The sequence below is a fragment of the Aphelocoma coerulescens genome, chromosome 1 (genome assembly GCF_041296385.1).
Source record: "Aphelocoma coerulescens isolate FSJ_1873_10779 chromosome 1, UR_Acoe_1.0, whole genome shotgun sequence".
In the NCBI taxonomy this organism is placed as follows: domain Eukaryota; kingdom Metazoa; phylum Chordata; class Aves; order Passeriformes; family Corvidae; genus Aphelocoma; species Aphelocoma coerulescens.
This window is the reverse complement of record NC_091013.1, coordinates 30,052,299-30,078,352: the sequence shown is the minus strand read 5'-3', so window position 1 is coordinate 30,078,352 and position 26,054 is coordinate 30,052,299. Positions and strand designations below refer to the sequence as shown.

The 26,054-nt window shown below is 38.3% G+C and overlaps 1 protein-coding gene across 1 annotated transcript; it reads left to right on the top strand.

Moving 5' to 3' along the window:
- The first annotated feature begins 683 nt into the window (after window positions 1-683).
- On the top strand, window positions 684-21,544 carry TMEM182 (transmembrane protein 182). The gene is made up of 5 exons (XM_069029055.1): window positions 684-1,020; window positions 1,408-1,507; window positions 2,915-3,013; window positions 12,053-12,190; window positions 20,206-21,544. Exons 1-5 carry the CDS (start codon window positions 880-882, stop codon window positions 20,427-20,429), a joined length of 702 nt encoding a protein of 233 aa, XP_068885156.1. The 5' UTR covers window positions 684-879; the 3' UTR covers window positions 20,430-21,544.
- Window positions 21,545-26,054: the final 4,510 nt, after the last annotated feature.

Sequence of the window (26,054 nt, the reverse complement as noted above, 5' to 3'; positions counted from 1 at the left end):
TTTAAATGTTTTACCTCATAACTTTCCAAAATGGCCAAAACATGTGTTTGGGAAAGTGTCTTCTTGTTTTAAAAAGATGGAAGTTTTTTTATCAGTTGCTTGAAAGAATTTTTAACTGCATAAATTTTTGATATATGCAAAAAAGATGCATCTGAATAAATAAAGCATTTAAGTGTTTTTGTGTTTAGTGTTTGTACAGTTATTACCTTAAATGTGGGATGTAAATTTTTAAAGATAACTATTTTTTTTATATGGGATTTTTCAGAGGCATCTCTTCGGTTTGGCTACCATATTATAAAATTCTATAAAAAATCCTCAGCCTTCATTTTATAACGTGACTTATAGTAACTTCCAAAGCATTGCAGATGTTTCCTTTCCTGCTAGCATCTAAGGAAATGTTCACCACCAGGCCTGAACTTTGGAAGTCATTGCTACTACTGTGTGCTCTGTAACACCACTCATGTCAATGGACAGAGCCATTGCAACTCCATCTCCATCTCCACTGATGTTGATGCACCAGCTGCAGTAATATTTCAAGTCAATCCCTGATTAGTTAGGGGAAGGTCAGCTATTTCTGACTGCCTCGCCCAGACAGCGAAACAGAGCAAAGCTCTGCCATCAGTGTCCTAAAATAGAAGGCCCTTTTCATCTGTCAGACTTGAGTCAGCCACATGGAACACAAATTTGGAGACACAAATCGACTCACAGGGCATTGGGAAGAAGGGCACAGGCAGAAAGTCAAGTGAAGAGAAACTTCTTCAGATATGAGCTGTATTCTCCAAACAGTTTTTTAGTTATTTGCACAATATATATATTTTTTATTTTACTGCTAACCTTTTAATTAATTAAGGTTTTGATTTTTTTAAAATAACTTTGATAATGAAACTTAGTGTGGGGATATTTTTTGGAGGCTTCTTTGCAGCTCTGGGGGTTTTGCTTTTTTTGATGGCATTTGGAACTGATTATTGGCTTCTTGCTACAGAAATAGGAACTTGTTCAGAAGCACCTGAAGATGCTGGGGTTAGTATGGACTTTTTATTTATAATGAGAATTATATATGTAGAATTCTTGGATGTGTTTATTTTCTAAGAATTTACTTCTGTATAAACTTTTGAATATGCTCATTTTGACCTTCTGGAGGCTTACAAGCCTGCCTCAAAACCTCTTTTAATAATTTGTAATCAGCTCTAAAATGAATTTTTATTTTGTGATACTGCTTTTGCAATATTATATTCTTTCAAAAGAAGAATGACTGTTTATATAGGCTATAGCTGACCTAAATTCAGACAGGTTGTGTGTCATGATGGTGGTGTTTTTTACATCAACATCTAATTGAACTTAATCCTTTCAGCTGTCCAAAAATTGAATAATAATGACTTTCTTTTTATATTTTTTCTCCCTCTGTAGGGAGAGAAGGCCACTTTCCATCATGAAGGTTTCTTCTGGAGGTGCTGGTTTAGTGGAAGTGTAGGAGATAATAATGCCAGCATGTGGAAGTTTTGGTATAGTAAGTAAATTTTTCCTTTTAAATTATCTACAGTCATTTTTTCTCAAAACTGTTGGGGTTTGGTGTGTTTCTTGATTTTGCTCATATCTTACAAATAATTAGATTTCATATAGCTTCTTTGGGGATCAGGTTCTTCAGCTACCCTAAAATAAATTCTTGACATACACTTTTGTAATCTGTACTATAGGAAACACCAGGACAAAATGATACAAGTTTAGCTATCAGATTACAGTGCGATTGTTACAGATGCCCTGTTAACCTGAGTACATTCTTAGTTACATGGTCTTTTGCCACTTGCTGTAAAACAGATGGCTTATTTCTGTTAAGTAGGGAAAAAAGAGCTTGGTGGTTAGCCTGGTCCATTAATTTTTCTTGGATAGTTTGTCCATCTACTTCTTAACCCACTACAAGTGGGTTAAGATGGGAATGGGCAGCTCCACTGTGAAAATGGTGTAGGATACACCATCTCCGGAAGAGTTCCTCTATTACATTCACAGATGACCTGTTGCTTTCTTTCACTACATCCAGGGTTTTAAGACAGATAGAATTCCAAGATCAGATAGTGTTTTATAACCAAAATCTCCCATTAAGAAGTCAAGCAAAACTTCTCCAGTCTTTGACACTCCCTCTGAGGTCGGGAGCTCCCTCACCTTATTGCAAGATTTCCATAATCCTTGTGAAAAGCAGGTGCCTTCATACAAATTTGACTTCAATAGCCCATATTTTGCTAAATATATTGCTTAGTCTTAGGTGAAAAATGTAATATTCACTGTAGTTAATTTCCACTACTGGAATATCTGGAATTCCAATATTTGGAAAATTCTGTGGTCAGGAATCTGAAATTTAAATGGGGTTTAAGTTATAGTCAGCTTTTATCTTTCACCAGGAAGAAGTTGATATTTTTAGAAGTATTTAATATAAAGGGTGAAATTACCCTTTTCTTGAGGATACTAATTTGATAGACTAAGCTCATATTTATGGACATTGTAAACTTTCTGAAGATGCTTGGTATGTTTGTTCTTTCACAAAAGAAAAAGTAATTGCCTGGATTTTGTTTGTTTGATTGCTTTTTTTAGACATGCAATAATGAGAAGAACATAATTAACCCTCAAATGAGAAAGGTACATATGCATCCTAAAGCATACATATGCATCACATATAAATTGCAGTGTGCCTTCAGCATGGCTCATTTACTGTCCCAGAGTACAAATCTGTATTGCTTTTTAAGAAATATTCTTGTTTGGATAACAAGACTCGTATCTCTTACTAAACAAAATTCACTGTAAGCTGTTGCCTAGGAAAGAAGCTGAAATCTTGACCTATGAAGCTCAGTTTGTCCATTTGAAGAAGAGACACACTATTGTAAAGGCGGTCAAATACTAATCTTTTGCTTTCTTTCATTCTTAGCCAACCAGTCACCTTCTAAGAATTGTACACATGCTTACCTGTCCCCATTTCCTCTTCTCCGAGATGAACACAACTCAACTTCTTATGACTCTGCAATCAGTAAGTATTGTTTGGTGCAAATGAATACAATGACTATAGTTTCAAGAAAACAATTTGGATGCTTCAAAATAAAACAGCCTTATTGCTCCACACAGTTTAATTAACAGAGTTTTGGTATTTCATACTTCTCATAATTTTACAACATGCATATTTAAGCCACTGTTTAACAAAGCACTTAAATGAATGCTTAGCTTTAAGCATGATGGCAGAATGAAGGTAATTTCTGGGAAAAAAAAAAAAAAAAAAAAAAGACATTTCCTTTTTAGTGCTTTTTTTCCCCAACATAGTAAGTATCTTCCTTGGGCTGAATGCATTAAACAAGTACTTCTTGTCATGTATTTCAATAAATCTGTTTTTGATTTTGGTTGGGTTTTTTTTGTTTGTTTGTTTTGTTATTTGGGTGGTTTTTTTGTTAAATAAATAACCACATATGGAAATGTATTGAATTTTTACTTTATGAGGAAGGAGGAGCAGAGCCTTGATGCTGTCTAAGTTTATTTAACTGACTCAGATATATTTCACTGAGAAAATCTTGTACTGTAACAGAGAGACATATAAGTATATATTTTTATATATGTGAAAGATATACATTAATAAAAACCTTTATGTTTGAATAGTGCCTAGGAAGCTCTGTTTTTGCAACACTTAGAAACTACTTAAAAATATCAGGTACACTTAATCAGATTAAGATCTTTACGCAAACATATTTGAAGTAAATAACTTCTGATACCTATTTCATATGACTTTTTAAACAACCTGTGATGTGTGGATGCTACGTCTCTGAGCTTGCTAAGGTACTTAAGTGATCCTTTCCTGTCCTGAAGCTGTAGTTTTGCTTTTGCTAACCTTGAAGTGTCTTTAGAATCCAATTTTTATGCTGCAGACATGAAAAAGAAAATAAACTAGAATTATAATGGTTCTGTTAATCTTTAGAAATTATGAACTGTTTGTCCAGGAGGAATTCAGACCTCACCATTCAGAGATCTAATCTGTAACTTCATAGCACATCTAGAACAGTTTATCTTTCCATTTGAAAGTGACAGAGTCATCAGCTGCTAATAGCCTAGACAGAAATTGTATTCCACCATTCACTCATACATTCACAAAGGTTCTTCAAATTATATTGCATGATTACACAGAAGTGGACAAACAAAGAAAAAGTAAAGGAGAAGGAATATCATCAAAAGTTTAATTAATTTTAGTTAATATTTGCCAAAAGAACCACTGCTCAAATATAATTTTCCTATCTATATTTCATATTAGGAGATTAAAAGTAGGCAGAACTGTACTATAGATGCTGGTCCAGGTAGAGTATATTCAGAGCCATTCCTGCTATATAAATAGATACAGTTGGATTGCTTTCAAGCTCATTAAAACTGAAGAGGGTTTGGGGTTTTTTTTGCCTACATTTCATTTGCAACATCCAAGCTGAGTTATTTACTAGAACAGGTATGATTGTTCAAGAGTCTTTCACAACTTTTTATGAAGAAGGTTATGTCATCAGCTCTTCTGTTAGTTCCAAACTTGTTTCTCCTTTAGTCTAGTTTGACAATCCTGCCCATGATATTTGGCAAACAAGTTTTTAAAACCTTGCTGCAACTGCAGTCACTAAATTAAGAAATGCTAGAAGGTGCTATCCTCTTCTTCTTGACTCCCAGTGCAGGAAATGGTTTTCTATAAAGCCAGTGGCAAAAGGCTTCAGTTTGGTTTCATGAAGAACATGATTTCATTTATGATTTGTATATCCAGTTGTCTCATCTAGTACTTTGCCTCAGCTAAACATAGAATAAAAGGGCACTACCAAAAGATGGAGGTTATTGTCCCCTTTTTTGGTTCTGTTATTGTTGATAAAATATTAACATTTTCATGGCTCATAACTTTCTTGACATACTCTCTTTTGGGGATGATAAAAAGCCCAAATCTGCTCCCCAGGTTTATCATTGCATTTTTAGTGAGTCAATCTATTTTAAGTTCTATTTTAAGTAGGGGTGTATAACAAGAAATTTTCTCTTTCAGAGAAAAATAAACAGCTGAATAAAGAACTTTAAACTTCATTAGAAAAATCAAACATGTATGCAACATATTTTCTAAAAATCTCTACCTTTCTGTTCAGAGGGCTATTAGTTTCTGAGCAAGTAAAGGCATGTGCCTTTTTTACAGACTATTTGGCTTAAGAGACTTTTGGACCTTATCAGAGGAATTTGAATTTAACTGCAGCCCCTTGTGCAGTCCCTTGTGTGGAGACACAAGCGTGGTTTGGTTTTGGAGTGTCATGTCACCATCCAGCTAGAAGAGCTCAGGCAAAGATAAGTTGCCTGAGGAACATGAAATCTCTGATGCTTTTTGAGTGCAGTGTCTGGACCAAGTTCTCTGTTGACATAACTCCTTTGGCTTTAGGAGGAATTTGGCTCAGTGCTTTTCTGGGCCAGAATTCAAAACAGGCTCACCTATCCTTTCTTAGTTTATTTACATCTTTTTGTATGTTGAGTTTATGTTTGTGTTAAAGCCCTAAGGACAGGGAAGTCTAGTGTTAGAATATGCCTTACAAAGCTTTAGAGCAAAGACTCAGTTCATTCTGAGGTACAAACCTAGACTATGAGCTCTTGGTGTCAAGGACTATAGCCTTAGATGGAAATGTAAGGACACAAAAGCCTGTGGGGGTGCTTATATTGGAGATTTCAATGCATACTTTAATGTATCAGGTATCTTCTAATCATTACTGTTAGATGCATGATCAGCTTCAAAGGGTTAGATAGCATTGCTTTGAAATTGCAGTTTGCTATACCTTTTAATCATGGTTATAATGGTTTTGTGCATTTATTGGTTTTGTTAAATATCTTGGCAGAGTGGGGAGGACTTCCCCTAGCTGTACTGTGAGGTATGGTTTCAAAAGCCATGAACCATCCTTCACAGTTAATGTTCTTAAGTTCATAGGCCATGTCATTTATCTTAACCTGAAACAGGCTCTAAATGAACTCAGGGGAAGCCTGACTCTAGTGACTTTCTGTGATGGTACAGAGGTTTAGAGTGACAGCTATTATAATGTAGCACTCTTAAGTCAACTTAGCACCTCATTGTGCTGCTAGCAGATACATTTTTATGAAGATTCACATACATAAGTGCAACAAACTACAACCTAGGAATAAAAAATAAATTAGACCATGCAATAGAAGTACCACAGCAGCAACCTACATATTCTAAAATAAACATACATTTGCACAATCATAACCAGATTAGTTGCCCCATCAGGCTATTCTGAAAACTTAATATTCTAGTACTTTAATATTAATTCATTGATAGCTAGATTAATGCACAGTATCATGTCATTAGATTACTTAACACTGATGTTCAAGGACTGTCACACCGTTCTACAGTTCTTTTACTATAGGACAATATTAGGCCTGTTTTTGGAAAATGTGCAAAGTTCTTACTCATGGAAATAGTCTCATTGGCCATAGTGAGATTATTCCTAAGAAAAAGAAGTGAAAAATCTAACAGTCACTAATTCATTATTTTTACTTTTGAGGCGATTTTTTTCAACTTAATTTGGAAATAAACAAAAGTTCCCTAAGTGCTCCCAACAGCTTTTGAAGCTGAAGTGGAAGCGTTTTAACGGGGCAGCACAGGCACATTAGTTTAATACTCTGATTTGTAGCTGCTAGTGTTGTTTTTCCTGAATCTTAGTATCTTATTTTGTCCAGTGCTGGGCACATTGCCAGCATTTGAAATAACGCCTAATGGATAATACACAATGTTTATAGGACTGAAGCAAAAGTATGATTCAGCAACTGTTAAATCCAAAAATGGTGAGATCAAATTTGTTGGCAGGTTTGTTAATGGGTTGAAATTAACCTAAAGTAATCTGGAAAATATCAGCAATAAAATCTGAAAATAGAATTTGTACAAGTGCAGTGTTAGCAGCAGTCTATTTCTAGGGGAAAAAAATGCTCTTATGTAATACAGTCATATAATTGCCCATGAGAGATTTTAATACAGTACATTTATAAGGGAGAACTCTGTAGCCCCCAAGCAGCAACAAAGTAAGAAGCATCTTAAACAGCAGTGTATCCATCCTGTGAATAATGTATTTGTTTTACTGTTAAAGTTATTAAAAAAATATTACTAAGGGATAGTAAAGGGTGCTGAATGAAGCTGAGAAAAGTCTTGCAAGGTTTACTGTGTTGCCAGGTGTGTCTCCTGTGCTGCTGCTGAGATAGGTGATTTCATTTACAGTTGTTTATGTGAAGAGAAGACACTCCTGGTTGAGAGCAGATCAGGCACTTCACCTTTCACTGTATTGGCACTGTGTGTGGCAATACTCTTCTCAAAAGCATTTCAATATCTCTTACATGAAATAGAGACGTAAAAAAAGACATACTCTAAAATACAATCTGCAGTCAGATGACAGTAAATGCTCCCTTTTAGATATGAGCTTGTCCGTGATAGTTCAAGGCAACTTTTCCAAGTCATTTTGCCTCAGAAATGTTTATGTGGCATTGTACCCACACGTTTCAAAAGGTTTTTCATCCTTATAGTGCTTAATAATTCATATTGATATTAAATTCAAGATTAAGTGGCTGGGGTTTTTATGGTAGACTACAGTACTTGTATGGACTGATGGCTGTGTTTTGAAAACACTTTAACCCAGCAAGGGCAATAAAATATTTGGTATGCTTTCATGATGCTGATGTTAACGTCTCCAACAGTGGAAGGGCGTTGCTTTGAGTCATTAACCTGGCTGTCCCTGACTAACTGTTATGGAGCTCCAGAGGCGTGCATGACTGCTGCACAAGCGTGTGTTGTAGGTGACACAGCTCTGTAACTTTTCAAACATGTTATTGCTTGTCTTTTATATCATGCATCAGTAAAGTCTTAAAATATGAATCTGTAACTTCAGTTTGTAATCAATGATGGGATCTACTAGATAAAAGGCTTTTTGATACTAGAAAACAAGGCTTTTGGTGATTTTCACCCATTTCTCCAAAATTTGGTCCATTGGACAAACCCAGATACTTCTTCTAGTTTTCAAATAATGCAAAAGTCCCTGGAGGGACCTAAATTAGGATCTTTAGAGAGAAAAGCAAGTAACAAGGGAAAACTACAGGTCATACAATTTTGGAGGAATATAATGTTCTCATACAGGCCCAATGGTGCAGTTGTGTGTACTCTCGTTTTCTGCTAAGTCTTTTTTTATTTTTAGGTCTGCCTGTCATTTCCAAGGCAAATGTTGTCCTCAACAGAGGGGCAGCTTACCAAGACAAGTTACAAAACCTTCTGTTTAGCACACTTGCAACACAGAGCAGTGGTATCTAAGATTTTGAACACTGCAGATATGTTTACTTTGCACTCTGCAATTATGACAGCTGGTGTGGGGTCAGTAGCTCTGACCGAGGAAGCTGTGACCGGTCCAGAGAGATGGTCCCGAAAGAGATCATCTTCCGGAGGCCCGGTGTCTTCCCTCAGCTGCTGCCTAGGAGGGCCCATGCAGAGGCCGTCAGCTCCTTAGTGATTATCAGCTCATGATTTCAACTCAGCTCTTCAGGGCAGCCTCCAGGCCAGACCAGGGAGAGAGACAAGAGGCCTGTGTAGCTGCTCTACACGAGGTAGCTTTATTGGTCTGTACTCTGGCGAAGGGGAGCCAGGGACGAGCTCGCTCTCTGCCCTTGCAGGGGCAGGGGGCTAGCTTTATAGGGATACAGGGGGTGGGTGTCAGAGGGTAAAGGCCAATGGGTTACAAAAGAACTGCATAGGGTCTCCCAGAGGATTCTGGGTCTGTCTTCTTCTCACCATAACTGAAGAGTAGCTGCCTTCCCAGGGGTCCTGCTGGGAGATTGCTCAATCGCCTTATCTCAGCAGACGTCCCTCCAGGGCAGTGGCTGGGCATACCCTACATAGTGGCTGTACTTTATTTCTTCTGTTGTAGGAAATACTTGGAATGATGCCTGTATTTGAGGTGGGTAACTCTAACATATCTGTGAAGTACTTGGAAGAGACAAGGGTACTCCTTGTCATCTGGGCCCGAACTTGGGCTATCCTATGAACTACCTCAGTGAGACTTGAAATTGTGCAAACATCTGTTAGCACTCTTTGTAGATACACTTTATATGGGTACACCAAACCATTATTTCCTGAAACAGACTTTGGATCACAGTGTCAGCCCTTTTCATTTGATATAAGAAGAGTAATTAAAAGCAGCATCTTCTGTTGCATTTTACCTATCATTGTTCATCTCAACATCAGAGCAGCAAGGTCTTTGACTTGAAGAGTCAGGAGACTTAATTTCAACCAGCTCTTCTGTGTCCATCTGTAGGTGACAGCTAAGCTAAATGACAGCAGTAGGCCTGAGTTGTAATTTTGAATTATTAGCCCTGTAGGAATTGATCTTTCCCATCTAGGCAGAGAAGATGGGAAATGCGGTCTAAGCAAAAATGGTCAGAGTATAAAATAAGTGAAACCTTCTTTGCAGGAAAATGATGGCTTTTTAATTCCCTTACAAAAGTAAAAGTCTAAGTGCTCACTGGGTGTTTCCTCACACCTGGGCCACAAATGATCCGAATGACTTTCTGCCTTGCAGATTAGAGGGGGTAGTATTTTGCTTGAAAAGTCAAAGATTTGTGAGCAGACTTTGTACCTGTCAATTATGCTCTATTTTTTAATTGATGTTTAACGACAGAATTAGCTTAATAAACAAGTATTAGGATAATCAGACTTTATCCATGATTCTCTAGAGTAAATAACTATTTCTAGAGAAATAGAATGGAACATTCTTTCAGGTGATAGCAAGGTGAAATCAGTATTTCACATATAATGCATAAAATAGTTACAATGTTGGAGCAGAGGAACAGCTTTTCTCTTGTATAGTTGCAGAGACGTTTAAACAAATTTTCATCAGTTGCATTTGTACTCCTTTTGTGCTCTGTTTCTAAGAATATTTGAGCATCAAATCAAAATTTTCTCATGAAATTTCACTAAAAGCAGACTTCAAAGCTTCCTGTATGAAGAGCAGATAATGAAAATGGATGTTGGTTTTGTAATGCTGGAGAATCTTGTGTCCTCATCCATTCAGAAAATAGAAACACTGCTGCATTACTTAGGTGGCTGACCATAATAATAAAAAGAAAGCTTTTTCAAGGTCCATTTTGGCCAATGTCTCCTATTATGTAGTATGACTTTGAAGTACCTTGGGCCACCCATGTAAAAGAGTTGGGTGGTTGTAGATTGATTTAGTGGTATTAGGCTTTAAATGAGGAAGTAATGTCCCATAGACTTGGAGACTGCAATGAAGCTTATCAAAGTAGCCCCATGAGTAAAATAATATGAAATTGCTTCAGAAACCCAAGACTGAAGGACTTGAGAGATTTACCTTTCTAGGTCTCCATTCACTGTCCATTTGCATTAAGTGAATCATTTAACTATGTGTTTAACTTTAAACAGGTGCCTAAATCCCATAAGAGGTATACTACTTAAAGCAAAACACACATTTAACTGCTTTGCTGAGCCATAGCCTTATTTCTTACCTACTATTCCAATAATTTTTTGTTTATGTGGAGTGGAGACTTGGATATGAACCAAACCACAATTTTAACCCTTCTGCCAGGTACTTTCAGACACATTCATCCTTTTAATGCCCAAATCTGCTGATCAGTGTGGTGGAAAATTATGTCTCTGAATGTTTGCCTGGATTAAAAAGGATGTTATTTAAAAAGAGTGATGAATGTAATGTGATGAGTGTGATCTAGCTAATACATTTACAATGCTAGTGATGTATACTTTAACTTGACTTAAGCTGGTCAAGTTAAAAACCATAGACTTTTGGAATACATTAGTGGGAAACACAAGCTGCTAATGCCCTAGTGCGCCTTCAGATTTCAGATGAGAGCAGACCTGAATCATTGTGAATAGCTGTCTCTAACAAGCTGTATGAATTTGAATCTTTCAGGATATGAACTAGTATAATAGTTGCTTGGTTGTGTTTTTCCATAACAGTAAGTAGGTGCTGTCAGATGATAAGTGGCAGTTTCTTTTGTGATACACTTTTCCTGACTTGCCAGCTGGCTTATATGCTTTCCCTCAGTTGGGTGGAAATGTTTTTCACTGACTGAATTGTCAGTGCTTCAAGATTTTCAGATCTGACGATGGAGATCTTTACAACTCATAATTTTACTAATGGGTTGTGTTAATGTACCAATTTTTAAATTCATGGGAGAAATTTATGTCACTCTTGTAGCATTTGTAAAATGATGACTTTGTTAAATGGATGTGCAATTAACCAGCTAAAAACTAATTGTTAGAAAGACTCTTTTGGCCAGAGTATGTCACAAAACTCTCAGCTCATTTATCACCAGCTGCATCCATTATTTCAGCACTGCTTGGCACTGTCTAACAGGGGCTTCTGAAACATCACATTTTAAATTTAATAAAATACAAAGAGCTTTAGAGCAGAAATAGGCTGGTTTAAAACTTAGTTGTTTTTCAGAAATACGGTTTACATTTTTTTAGTTTCTCCCTGCTCCTAGCTTAAGTTTCTTTCTGCTGAATGGGTGTATATAAGGAGTATTATCCAGCTGTAAATTGTAAAGAACTTACAAATTGTAATTGGTGATATAGTCTGGGCACTAAGAATTCAAGATACTGCAGCTCTCTGCTTCTCCTACACAATTTTGGTAAAATAATTGCATCCTGTCAGTCCAATCATTTATGCCAAAGAATCACTGCTATAGCTTTGCCATACCATTTTCTTAGGAGTGTCAATTTGGTCAAGATGCTATCTTACAAGGTACTACTAAATATTCAGCAGATGCATTTCATTCACAATAACTTAGACCCTGTTTTCCATGATCATCAGGTAAGGACTGGTAATCAAACCCAATTTTATCCACATGATATATAAAGTATATGCAAAATAGAATTAATGTTTCATTTGTTAATAAGGCAAGGGATAAAAGAAGGGGAAAGGAAAAATCTTTGTTAGCCAACTTGGATAAGTTCTAAAAAACATTGTATTATTTTTTCTTTTTATTCCTTCTTCCTTTTCTCCAGTTTATCGAGGTTTCTGGACGGTTCTGATGCTCCTGGGAGTGCTCACTGTTGTGGCGGCTAGTTTCCTCATCATCTGTGCAGCTCCTTTTGCCAGTCACATTCTATACAAAGCAGGAGGAGGCTTTTTCATTATTGCTGGTGGGTATAATGTTTGCTCAGTCAATTAAAGAGTAGAAAAGATGTGTTATTTCTTCCATTTTCCTTAACCAAAAATTGTATCAATCATGGTTAAAAGAAATAGAAAGCATATGCTTCTATCCTTTGGCTTGTGGAGTGCCTGCACTTGGAGAAAATTCTTTCCACAATTATTTAGTCATGAAGCTATTATAAAAGCTATTTTGGGGTTAAGGTTAAAAAAACCCCCACGTCCAGTACAAATCATGGAATTACACTGCAATCTCAATCTACTTTTTTTTTAACAGGAAGAAGAATGCATATTTAAGGTTCTTGCCTTATAGGATTCTCAAGGGCTTTAGCTAAGGAGAGGGTTTTGTCCGTTTTCAGTGATGCAAAAGATGATTACAGTGGACTCTGAAGAAGTTGGGAGACAGAACACATTTGCATGACCAATACAGGAAAATGCTTTGGATGTGATAGGACTAAACAGAATAGTTGTCATATATGAGTAAGTAGGAGCTCTAAACCTCTGTGAATGAAAGATAACAAGTAACTGAATTCCCTCCTTCCTCATGACCCACACATGCCATGGAGGATGCACCCACCCCAGGATTCAGCTGATATGGACAGCTCACTGGCATGCTGTTTGCTTAACCTTGAAAAGTCTGTGAAGATATTACACTGGTGTGTAAGATATAGTTATATAGGATGTAAATGATAGCATGTGCTCCATCACTGTTCTCCTTAGTTTAAAGTCTGGTGAGAGACAGCCCTGTGAGAACATATTGTGTTACAGGGTAGAGCTACCCGTGTCAGGATCAAAAGGCCTGGGCCCTCTTTTTGCTTCTCATACTGACCCCCTGACCTTGCTTACCTACTGCACCTCTCAGCTCTTCATACGCAGCTAGTGATCGTTATTCCCTTCCAAAGGACTCTCGGTGAAGTATAGGAAGTATTTTATAATATTTTAGCTGAAGGAAATCCTGCATACTTACATTTTATCCCTTGAGAATTACTCCTTCACACTTTTAAAAGACATTCAAAAAATATTCATAGTCTGATGGAGATTCTTAGATATTTCAATGCTCTTTGTCAGTAATTTGCAGGGCAAGAGCCCATGTGAGTCTTGCTCTTTTTCTGCATTTGTAATGCATGAAAAACCTCAGCTGTCACTAGAAAGTAGCAGAAGATGTTTGAGAGGAAAAGGGCACTTGAAAGATGCCAGGAACTGACGGGCAGAGGTGCAAAGCAATGCTTGTGTTCTGCACTCTGGTCAGTTCATCTGCCCTCATTTAGGTACGGAAAGTTAGATCCCAAAGCCTGTACTAGCCTCCCTTGGCTTCCCTAGGAGGCCTGCAAGAGGCAATAACATTCGCTGGCAGCAAAAACAGTAGGCATGTGAGAAGTTCCCCCAGCTGGGGATTCATTTCACACTGAAAGAGGGGCCTAGTTGGATCGGATGTGTGTGCTATGGAGGAACCCTACACCTCTCTTTCCTTTACTAAGAGAATCTAGAGAGATTATTTCTTTAGGTATGTGAAGTTAAGTGAGCTTTATTATCCCAGTGTGTGATCTTGGGTCTGTGTCTTTGCCCCTTTTACCCTTTGTCCCTATAGAGCAAATGTTCTTCAAGGGAAATCCTGATTTTTTACTCCCTCTGTATGTAGTGTCTTTCAACTTCAGGACTGTTCTCAATCAGGGCTTCAGAGAAGAGCTATGTTATTTTTACTATTACCATTAGTGTTGTTGAAAAGCAAAGATCTTTAGCAAAATACTGCTATAATTTGTCACAAAGTAGTGGTGCCAGAAGAAAATAGGAGCCATTCAACCTGCTCAAGACAGAACAAGATAAGATAGACTTGATGCAGAAGACATGATCTACTGTGTCCCTGCTGCCCTGACCCCTTACTTTGCCCATCTCCTTCAGGACTAGAGAGCCTGTTCATTTACTACCTGCCAAATCAAAACAGGGCATGGAAGGGGAGAGTGATGAGAAGTGGTGCATATTTACCACTTCTCAAACATGTGATCAGGATGCAGCCAGGATGTACATCTACTTAAACATGGACCTAATGGGAAAATTAAAAGATGTAATGTGGCTTAGGTTAATATGACTTAGATCTGGTGGAGTTCTTCTAAGACAGAAACTGGAAGCTTGTTTTGAAGAAAAAAAAGAATTATATACATTATTTTGAAAGAGCCTGGATGCCATCTTACCACAAAATTAAAGTATGTGTTATACTGTAGAGAATAGTCTTCTGAGAAGAAAGTTAGACAAGATGGTTCTGTGGAAGTTAGGAAGAAGATAAGGAAATCAGTTGTTTTCCTACTTACATGTTTTAAAGTTAGATGAAATAACTTTAATATCTGTTACTGGACAGAAGTATCGTTATACTTCTGCAACCTTAACTGAAAAATTAGCAGCGGAGAAAAGTTCTGCCTCAATTGAAGAGTACGGCTTGTAGCATGGTCTGCTGACATCTTAGGGTTCAGGAAGTAGCTGAAGATATTTTTGGTAATGAGATTCATGCCAGCTGTTCAGCCATCTGAAAACTGTCTTGTATGAACCAACTGCTTAAATTTCTATTGTCAACAGTAAGAAACACTCAGATGGACACCTCACCTTCTGTGTGATAAGGTAGATAGGCTTGCCTTTTGGAGAGACCCATTCAAGAAGCCTAAATGGAAATCCCGAGTGACACAAAAAAAATCAGTTGAAAAGGACCCCTTGTGGCAATCAAGTCTGACGTCCCATTTAGAGCAGGGTTGTCTTCTCAGGCAGCTCAGAGCCTTATCCAATCAAGTTTTTAAAATCTCCAATAATTGATGTTCCACAGCATCTTTGGTTGCTTGTCTCAGTTTGACCAATTTCATTGTGAGAAATATTTTCCTTTTTCTTGTTTTCACCTGAAATTGCCCTTGATGCAGTTTGTGACAATTACATCTCATCCTTGCAAGTCTGTAGGTCACTGAAAAGTCTATCCCCATCTTTTCTATAACTCCATTTAGAAAAATGAAGACTGGATTCTTTTCCAGACTAAAATTGCCCAGCTCACTCAGCCTCTACTTGTTCTCCGTTCTCCTAACCATTTTGGTGGTCATCATCCCAGTTTATCACTATCTCTATTTCACCAGGGGACCCAAAACTGACATAGCTTACCACATATGATAACACCAGTGTTGAACAAAGGGCGATAATAGTATTTTCAAATCTGATGATGGTGTTCTTGCTAATGCAGCTCTGTATGATATTAATTGTTGTTTCTGACAGGTCTGCTTGAATTCTTGTACACTTAAAGGGGCCATTCTTGTCCTTTAAGGAAATTGCCTATGAGGAACACCAAGTTCTTCTGGGCCTCTTTGTCCTTTAAGGCAGTCTTTGCTCTTCAAGGCAGCCTCTCTTAGGATCTTGCCTACCAGTTCTCTGCACAGATTGGAATGTGTTCTCCTAAGTTCTGGGTCTTACTCACTTTCTGTATTCCTCCTAGGACATTAACCTTTGCCATTCCATGGCCATTATAACTACAAGTAACGCCACCTATCATTTTCCTGACCCATTTTTCCTTAATTTGGAGTAGCAAAACTTTATAACCTTATTAACCACCTGAGGCCACAGGTGAAACTACAGCTGCAATACCTGTGAGGAAAAGTGAGTATCAATTCAATGATACCACAGTCAGTGACTTGAGTGCTTCCTTTGCAGCCTCACCTCCCTGTCTGCTACCTCAGAGGATGGTCCAAGAGCAGCTGCAGTACTGCAAACTGTAAGAAGCCTTATAGTTGCTTCAAAGGTCATAGGAAAAGAAGCTGCCATAAAATGATCTCTTAGAGTAGCCTTCAATAAAGTCCATAATTACCTTGTGCCTCTTTCTGCTTTGGTGGTGGTAAAAACTGTCCTCTTGTACTGATGCCAATAAGCAATATTCCAGGATGTGCACAGAACATTACGGAATCACACCCTGGTGAAGAAGCAAGATTAGAAGCATGACTCCTGCTTCCTGCCAGAAGAGTGAAAAAACTTTAATTTGAGATCCTAGATGAGGACAAAAATCTCTTTTCAGAGACATTTACCTACTTCCATAATTCTTACATGGGAAGCTCTGCATGTACTTCAGCAGACAATGTTAACTGTTATTTTTAAATAAAGGTCGCAAGAGGCCAAGGTAGGTGGTAGAATCTGAAATAAGGACAAGAACAGAAAAATGCATTTAATAAAAAAATATGCACATAAAAGTTTTCCACAAGTAAGATAAAGAGTTCTAAACTTCCAGGCATAAGTAAAAAGCTCACATCATTCTTTCCAGCACCTGTTGTCTTCGTGTCTGCATAGTAAAAGATTCATGCCATAAACAGCCATTCACCAGTGACAAGTGAAAGGCATTTCTACGTGGGAAGAATCAGTACTAAAGGCCAGCAAACTGCTTCTTGAATTCACAGACATTTCTAAAGGTTCTGTATTCTTTCTCCTCTACAATATGCACAAGTATTTGTTTGAAAGAAATTCAAAAGAATGAATGCGAAAGACAGAAAAGAGTGACCTCAGAGAAATCCATGTCTTATCACACTGCACAGAGCTGTGTTTCAAGCATGTGTGTTTATAAGAAAAAAAAGCAAAATGAAAAAAAAAGAAAGAAAAAGGAGTAGAAGGGAAGTATTTATTTGTCTTAATCTCTCTCAGACATATTTCATGTTCTAGGAATAATTTCCCCCATCATTCCTGATTCATGCAACTGCTGTTCTATTTTTTGTTCACTAAAAGGCAAAGGCAAAAGGACGCCTGCACTCTATGAAAAAGGTCTAAATGCCAAAAACGTAGAAATGTAGCATAGCACACGCTGTTCCTAAAAATATTTGCTTCAAGAAATTGCCGAGTTTTCTTCAATCTCAGTAATTTTCTCGTGGAGTTTGGCTTTGAGAGTTCATGACATTCACAATAGATAGTCAGTGCAAGACTTCAGGAGCATATTTCTCAGGATAAATATATATTCAGTAAACTCCTGTCTAAGTGCATAACACCTGTGAAATCATAACTCTGTGAAAACTAGACAAAAAGAGTGCTAATGAATGAAATACTGATGGAGGAAACAGGACATGGTCAGTTTTACTTAGCCTGATTCTATAGTTCAAGATATTTATTGAACATGCTAAGTAATACTCCTTTTAATTAGTCTCCATTAGCAGGTGATGAGAATCCTTAAATACTCCTTTAGTGCCTTAATTAACTAAGAGGGTTTACATACTCTTCCTTTGTTTTTCTTCCCTTTTAAGGAAGAACATTTATCTCTGCTTGACATACATTTCTTCTGCGAATTTCCATACCCAACAATTTGCCACTCACAGGTGTAACAGCTTGCTGTGAAATCACACCCGATGGATGATAGATTCCCTGAAGCTGTTTTACCACTGGCTGCACTGGCTTGCTATTTTGCACCTACATGGTGTTGATTCTAGTTTAACCACCTAGGTGTTGCATCAGAGTGCCTGAAAAGCAGGAGATGCCCATTTCTCAATTAAGGCACCTTTGATGCCATTTTGTTTTAATGACAGACGTTTCTAACTGCCCTACATAAATTTGCTCCTACCCAGGATGCCAGAGGGCATTCCAGATGTGCAAGGCCTGGTTAAACTTACCTGCTGCTATAATAATGGAATATGCATCACTACTTTTTTATTATTGTTTTGGGCCGAGTTTTCCCCAAAGTAGAGAATAAGTAGAAGACTAGTTTCAAAATGCATAGGCACAGCACAGCCAGCTGAAGAGGTAAATTCCAATTCCTTATGGATTTTGCCAGATTATTAATGTATCTTTCCAAATCTTATGGCTATAATTTTTTTTTTTTGTTCAAGTTTTGAAACCTTGAACAAAATCCATATATTTAATGACTCCATTTATGAATTTGTCCCTGAATCTTTCTACTTTTTAAATCAAAAGTTACTAGCCCTGTTTGGTTTTAATTTTCCTGTGTTGCCTACATTATCTGTTATCATTAGATGTTTTGTTCTAGGAATCTTCTGCTTAATTTGAATTATATTTGAAGAGTCTTCAATTTAATTTCTCATTCTTCATGTCTGGCCCTAAGGCAATCCTTTCCTCTGATTGTTTCAGTGGTTTTATGTTTAATACAGGCACAGTACTAAATTCCATCAAAATTGAGTTTTACTTAGGTAAAATACTTTCAAAATTGAATTTATGCCTCTTAGAGTTGAGTGTTGGGTTTTTTCAACTTTGTTAGGAATGTGAACCCTAGCAAAAAATGTAATCCTGGAAGTGTATTTCAAAGACACAAAATGTGTCTGCCTCCTTCTTTATTTAGTTTTTCGACTTTTATTTCAGGCTCCTAGAAACTGCAGATCCTTTGGGAATTTCAGTTATGTTTTGATCATGCCACAGGTTAACTACTTCAGCCCTTTCTTTGTTGGTCTTCACAATATAGTGTTTATAAGGATTGAGCCATGAGTTCTCACCTATCAGATGTTCAGGATGTATGTAAAGATATATTTTGTCCATAAAGCAGTAATAGAAAGATCATCAAATCACCAGGTTAAGCTGCATCAAACCTGCCTGGTTTTGTCTGCCTCAGGTGAGGGAGTGAGGACAACAGCTGCTGGGAAAGGAGGCTGTGAGGCAGCATCTCAAGTTGGGGATGGGGAAAGGTAACCATCAAAGGATACCAGGACGTGGATATGGAAGCAAATGGCTGGCCACGGGTGCTTGCAAAGTGCATTTGCGGGTTTTGCCACAAATGTCACATTTATGGCTGGCCACGGGTGCTTGCAAAGTGCATTTGCGGGTTTTGCCACAAATGTCACATTTGTTCAAGGTTGCATTGCAAGTATTTAGCAGGATGGAGAAGAGACCACAAATACCTTTGACTTACAGTGTGCAGCCTCAAGTTTGGCAGTGAAGCGTTCCCAGGACTATGCACTGACTTATGTTTTAATGAGGCACCTAAACATCCTGGGATGAAAACACGATGGGGTGGTGTCCCTCAAATATTTTAGTGTTGGAATAGATGGTCCTGCTGCTGCAACGCTGCTGTGACAGCTGGAGCTCAGGGAGCAAATGGGTACAGGCTGGAGCATGCAAAAAATTTAGACTCGTGCCCTCGGTTCTCCAGCAAATCTTCTTCTGGAGCATCTGTGCTGCAGGCTTGCATTTCTCAAGTGTCCACATTCCTCTAAAGTGAAATGAAATATTAGGAATGCAACTGATACTTTGGAAAGCACTTTCTTCTTATATGTCCTTCTGGTGTATAGTAACAAGGAGATTAACAAAGTTTGTAAGGACATGTGCTCCTGTTACTATAATGTATAAACAATTCAAAGGCCTTTCAGAGGAGTGGTTGGGAAAAGGCTGTGAATTATGTGGTGGATTAATTTAAGGAAACTGTTGTATCCAATTTGAGATTATTACTAATAGCCTGTTTCATAGTTATTATTTAATTATTGTTGGGCTTTGTTCCTATACTAAGAGCTTCTTTTCTAAATGTGGATGATTTTGAATTAAACAGATTTGAATTTTGCTTCAAAATATTTGGGTAGAATACTCTAAAATTGTCTGTTCCAAACACAGCCCTTTTCATAAGAATAAAGAAGCAAATGCAGAGAGGTGAAGAGGATAGAAACATTTCCCACTCCTTTCTATATCTCATCCAAAAGACTGATAAAAACAATGCCAGAATTTGGGAAGCAAAAGCAGGTTTTTTTCCCCCAGATTGTCCCAGTCCATCCCACCACCTTCCCCCACCCTGACCCCTGAATTCAAAACAGTAAATATCTGCATGAATTTTGTCCTTAAAGTCTGCCTACCAAAACCAGATATCTCCTTTGTCATGGGCGTATGCCTTTCAGTGCAAATCAGGAGCAAGATGGACATACTTCTAGTTAGTGGAAGCCAAAGCCAAAAATGATCCAGTGGTGGCTGACTGTGCCATGCAGACAGGACCTCAAGCATTGATGGATTTTTAGGTAATACAGTAAATGCACCCAGCATCTGTCTCTCACTCTGTTGTTAAAACCTGGTGTTTCTTTTCCAGGTGTCTTGTTTTCGCTGGTAGTCGTGATGTATGTCATCTGGGTCCAGGCCATGGCTGATCTGGAAGACTACACAAACATGAAAAAAATGGATTGTCCAGACTTTGCTGTTTATGTACGTTATGGCTGGTCTTTTATGTTGGCTCCTATAGGAGTATTTTTTGCTTTATTAGCAGGAATGCTGTTCTTGTTGGTAGGGCGTGCCATTTATTTACACTCAGACTAGTCAGGCACCGCTGAAGGGAATACAGCAATACTTGTGAAACTTCGTGACAAGTGTAAACTGGAACACAATTTTGTACATTATTACCATTATGGCAATCCTAAGTGTGCAGGCAGACTTCTGGAAGTTCTCCTATTACTTGTTTAAGGGTAAAGGACACAAAACTCAATAGAGGACGAAACCACCTTTAGTCCCAACTAGTTGTTTTTAATTCTTTAGGAAGTACTCTTGTGGTTCTTCACATTTTACTATTAGCAGCATTTTTGTAGATTAACAAACAGAAGAAAGCAAAAATTTTCTGCAAGTAAAAGGCCCACATGAAGTGGCTCAAATCAACATTTTATACATTTATCTTTTAGCATTTACACTGCATTTCTGTTTGTAGAGAATGGCACAAGGTAGAGGAGAAGGCAAACATTCAGATGCAGTAATTCAATCTACCTCCTCTCCTGCTTTCCATGACTTGCCTTAGCTTTAATGGCAGCAAACATGTCTGCACTTTATAAAAATAGAGTGCAGTTGTTCATGCAGCACCCATAGGAAGAGGACGAGAGAGAAGGCAATTTCCATGAATGTGTAAAAGCTTAACTGTTCTATTACCCGTTTCTCTTTTCTGTATGCATTTGAAAGCTGTGTACTTCTGTATTCTGAGATCCATGTGTGTTGCATGATTCTGTAAGCCAAAATGCCGTAGTACAATCACTATCTGAAGTTATGCCAAAATTGTATTTTGAATTATAGCATTATTATTTTAATTAAGTTTTAACCCTTTTATTTTTCAGTGGAACAATTGGCACCTCTAACAAATATTTTCATGGTTGTGTAAAATTAATTTTTTATTAAAAAAGGTTTATTATCAAGACAATATCTAGGACATAAAAATGTGTGTCTTATGCAGCCTTCATTTTCCCACATATTAAAAGTCTGCATTATAAACCAAATCCAACTTGCCTACTAGGCTTGCTAGGGAAAGCAATGAGCCTAACTAAGACAGCAGGGGAGATGGATTTGGTTCTGCATTGTAGGAGTGGTTGGTTCTGTGTGTGTGTGCGTGCACATCTGTGTGGAAGATGGGGTAAGGATGAGACTGTAGGCATGGTATGGAAAAGGTGGGGTTGAGTTTTAACAGTGGGGAAACTTTTTCTGGCATTGGGCCCAAATAGAAATTAAATCCATCTGAGAGTGTGCTGGTTTTCACTTTGTAACTCAATGCAGAATAGTTTGGGGCTGATGGGGAAAAGTAAAGGCTGCATGTCGGTTTGTTCTTGTTCATAATGCTTAATCCCACAGCTGTTATGAATACTGAAAGCATTGCTAAAAGGCAGGAAGGGAATGCCCACATAGAAGATGTGGTGGGCCAGATTGGATGTTACTTCCATTTTGGGAGCTTTCTTGATTGGAAGCTTTCCAGCCTTTCCTGCTACTTATTTATTTTTCCCTCATCAAGATTAGTGTTATACATTATAGAACAGGAAGACAACAAGAGTGGGAGGTAGGGAAGCTGGGACTCTGAGGTTTAGAATAATTACCAATTCACAAAAATATTTTTATTGGCAAATAACACAGTGTTTTTAATTACTGTGTCAGAGAGTATGATGGGTGAATTTTAACCAAATATTCATAAATGTATATATGAATGCCACATAAATGATTGCCATCCGGAGAACATTAGGGTTACAGTATAATGCCTTTGGTTAGTCAGGAAATGCTGAAATTAACCCTGCTCGTTGTGCATATGGTATTATATTCCTGCCCTTAATTACACAATCACATACTGTTTCTCAAATAATACACCCTGTTGGTATTTGCCCTCTTTACAGTCTAGGACACTCACTGGAAATTGTGAAGGTAAACTCAGTAATCAAGAGTTATTGACTAGGTACCCCTCCCAAACCCTGTCTGCTTCTCTGCAGGGGAGAGTCCTTCTCCACGAGAGCTTAGAGGGGGCAATATGCTTGAGCCACTTTCTTGCAGTTTTTGGAAGCTGGAGGAATTGAGAGGTGCCTCAGAGCTGGACCTCTTCCAGCAAACCCAACCATGTGTGCAGCAGCAACTAATAAACTCTGCAAGGAATGAGCCAAAGGCTCCCGTGGTGCCCTTAATTCAGCCCATGTGCATCTTCAGAAGGCTCTCCATTATGCAGCTAAATTAGTTACACTTTTGTGTGCAAGACATCCTCTCTTGGAGGCAACCCTTTGGGTCAGACTGTGGATGTAATGGCTGTTGAAGATCCAAGGTGTTTCTGAGGATTCTCTTTGCAATGTCTGGAAGCCTTTCCAACACCAGTAGAAATTGCTTGCGTCCTCATTAGTTCTTCACTCAAACTCATACTTTGGCAGCAGTCTGTAGCTCTATCAATTTGCTTTTAGTGGATTCCATCTTAATGGAAGAACTGAAAATCAGGTTCCTTCTAAAATGGTGGGGTTTGTTTGCTCTCTCCAAAAAATGTATGTAGGTAAGCACGTGATACATAATAAGTAGTTGCTGCAGACCAAGGAATGGTGTTGAGGGTGGTAGGGAGGCATTTCTGGATGGATACTGCCTAAAAGCACAATTTAACTCTTGTTCTTCTGATTTCATTAAAGAGCTATGTGCAGGAGAATGGGTTTGTAAGAACTTGGGAAAGACAGGCCAGCTAAGGTGACTTGCTCTGTGGCATTCTTCCAGATATGCTTTTGTCTAGAAAATCCTTGGCAGGGATGCAGGGATTTTCATGAGAGCTGAATAAAATATTGTAAAGGGGATTAAAAACTTTAATCAAAATATTCTGTGAAATTGGTCAAAGAACTGTGTTCCCCACAAACACAGGAGTTTGGGAGTTTGGTTGTTTGTTTTTTTTTCCTTAATAGTTTCCTCACTGGCTTAATAGCCTGTGATCATATGGGAAGAAAAGAGATTTATTTTTTTAATACATGGGTTTGGAAGAGTGATGGCAAAAGGAAAAAGAGTAAATAAGAAGCATTTTCTGATTACTTTCAACCTGTAAATCATCCATTTGTCCAGTGCAAACATGGCAAGGACTGTGACTGCCCACAAAGGGGGCAGTGTGAAAATGAGGAGAAGGTGGTGAGAAAGGAGGGAGAAAAAGACGGATGAGTGTCCCTCTGTGCTGTCTGCCAGCCCTCTGTGCAGCAGTTTTTGATCCCTGGGGGATGCACCGATGCAATGTGGCAAAGGCAGCTGCAGACAAGACCAGTCAGAAAAGGATTTGCCCCAGTTCATCCTTTTTACTCATTTGGGTGGCTGCTGTGAGTTTCGCTGGAGCTGACTTTCATTAAATTTGTGGCTGTTTATTGGCATTTACATTAATGAGGTAAAGCAGTGTTCTCCTTTGAGGAAATGTAAAAAAAAGTCTGCTTTATTTCTCCGCAGGGTGCCTACCTGCTGCAGCTGAGACTGTACTCTGTAGTGAGCTAGTAAACTGCTAGTAGGACAACTGTAGGTAGTATCTATTGCTGTCTCCATTCTTGCAAAATCCTGGCTGCGGAGTATGTTGTGCTTATTATCTTTTACGGAGTCATGTTGAACATCTTAAATGAGCTATTTACCTTCTGATGCAGCAGCTGGCTCTCCCCTGGCTCTCCTGTTCCTGTTTGTCCTTTTGGCAGTGTGATTCCCAGGCAGTGAGGACTAGATAAAGTATGTTCACATGAAATTCTGCTGTGTTAACTTACAGAAAGTCTGAACTGATGCAGCTGAAGTCGGTGGAGACACTGAAATTAAAAACAGAAGTCAGTCATCTATAATCAAATGTGACAGAAGGGATGAAGAATCACAAGTATTTACAGCACTACTTTTCCCTGTGTGTCTCTCATTCACATTACCAGTTTAAGACCAATACTGGTCTGTCTTTCCAGTCCTTATGTGCCTTATCTACCCAGGAGACGTGATAACAGTAGTGGTCAGAAGAGCCATTTGACTTGAAGGTAAGATGGAATGGAGGGCTGGCAGCAACTCCTATATTGGACATCTCCACACTGCACCTGATTTTTCCCTATGTCCCAAAGAGCCCAGAAGGGCCTCATGGAGTGCTGCAAGCCTCCACATTTTGCTCTGAGGAGAAGGAGAGGGCTTGGAGTATGAATCACCCTATGTTACTTGCTGTAGATCTGTTCCTTATCTGTTCCTAAAATCTGGCAAGGATGCATTTGGTACAAGCTAGGCAAGTGGGGGGATGGTAGCAGGGTGGGGGGGTAGGAGGTGGAGAGCAGCTCTGCACAGGGAAGGTGCCTTTCACACTGAGAGGCAGCCACTCTGTACTAGGTTAAAACAAGGGAACAGTCTCGGTGGTGTTACTTCACATTTGTCACACTGTTACTCCCCACCTTGTACCCGGGTACCTTAGGAGATGTTATCTGAAATGACCTGGACATGGTTCAGGTTTTAAACCAGTTAAGAGAAAGAGCTTAAATTAATGCATCTTTGAGTTGGAAACACATTTAAACCAGAGAGAAACCCAGAAGGATAATGAAAAACGTTCCCCCCTCCTCTTCTATACCACATCAGATTGACTAATCCTCTGTTATGTGGCTTTACTTTGAAACAGATCATTCTCGTTGCAACACGTTTAATGCTGCCAGCCACCACATGGTTATTTGGCAGCTATTTAAAGCTCAGATCATATTACTCTGTCGCAGTGCTAGGCACCCATGTTCCAACTGGTATACAACTGATCTAAAGAGAAATCAGCTTCAGGTTTTGTTCTCTGAAATTAAATGTGACGGCATGATCTCTATGATCCTTTCCCCCCCCCTTTTCTCTCTCTCTCTTTTTTTTGGTATGCATTATTACTTTTTGGAACAGCGTTTTGCTAGCACCACAGGGGAAATTCAGTTAGGTTGTCAGCCTGATATAGTGTATTATCAGACACGTTAGCTTTTCCTCCCTCTTACATTTGCTTAAGAGCTTATAAACCACAGAGAATAAAAAGTGCTAAATAGAATGAAATGACCTGTCAAGGGTAGATATAGTATTTGTGAATGACTTAAAAAAATTCCAGCAGCTTCAAGCACTCCAGTCTCACTGACTGTCTGCGTTATCTTGAAATTTGGCCTCTTTCTTTTTTCTCCCAAGTAAAACTCTTTTATGTCCATTGATCTTTGATGATTCTGTCTTGAAAAGGACTAATTCTGTCTTCCTATTTTCAGTCCAGGGTAAGATTTTGTAGCAGGAGAGGATATCTTTATGAGATTTGAAATAGATTTGAAACCTGCTCTTAATATCATAAGACTAATCTTGAATTTTTACAAAACATTGAACAAAGTCAAGAACAGCTAGTCCCAAGAAGAATTAACCAATAAATACAATGTATTTAGCAGGGAATTCAGTTATTCTATTAATGGAGAATAGGAGAATTTTCCATGGAAAATAAAGGGACTGATCCCATGCCCAGGTCATTGTTAACTCTGATAGATGTATTAAATTCAGGAGCTGGAGTGATCAGCTTGCATTTAACTTCTCTCAGGAACTATGGGATAGTGCTTTCAAAGAAGTTCCAGTGAGTCTTGATTAGGAAACTGAAGTTTTTTATGTAATCCTTCTTTTACTCCTATTTTTTTAAGTCCTGCCCATTTGTACGTCATCATCCTCCCCCCTTCCCTCCCCCCCGCAATTATGAAAAAACTTTTC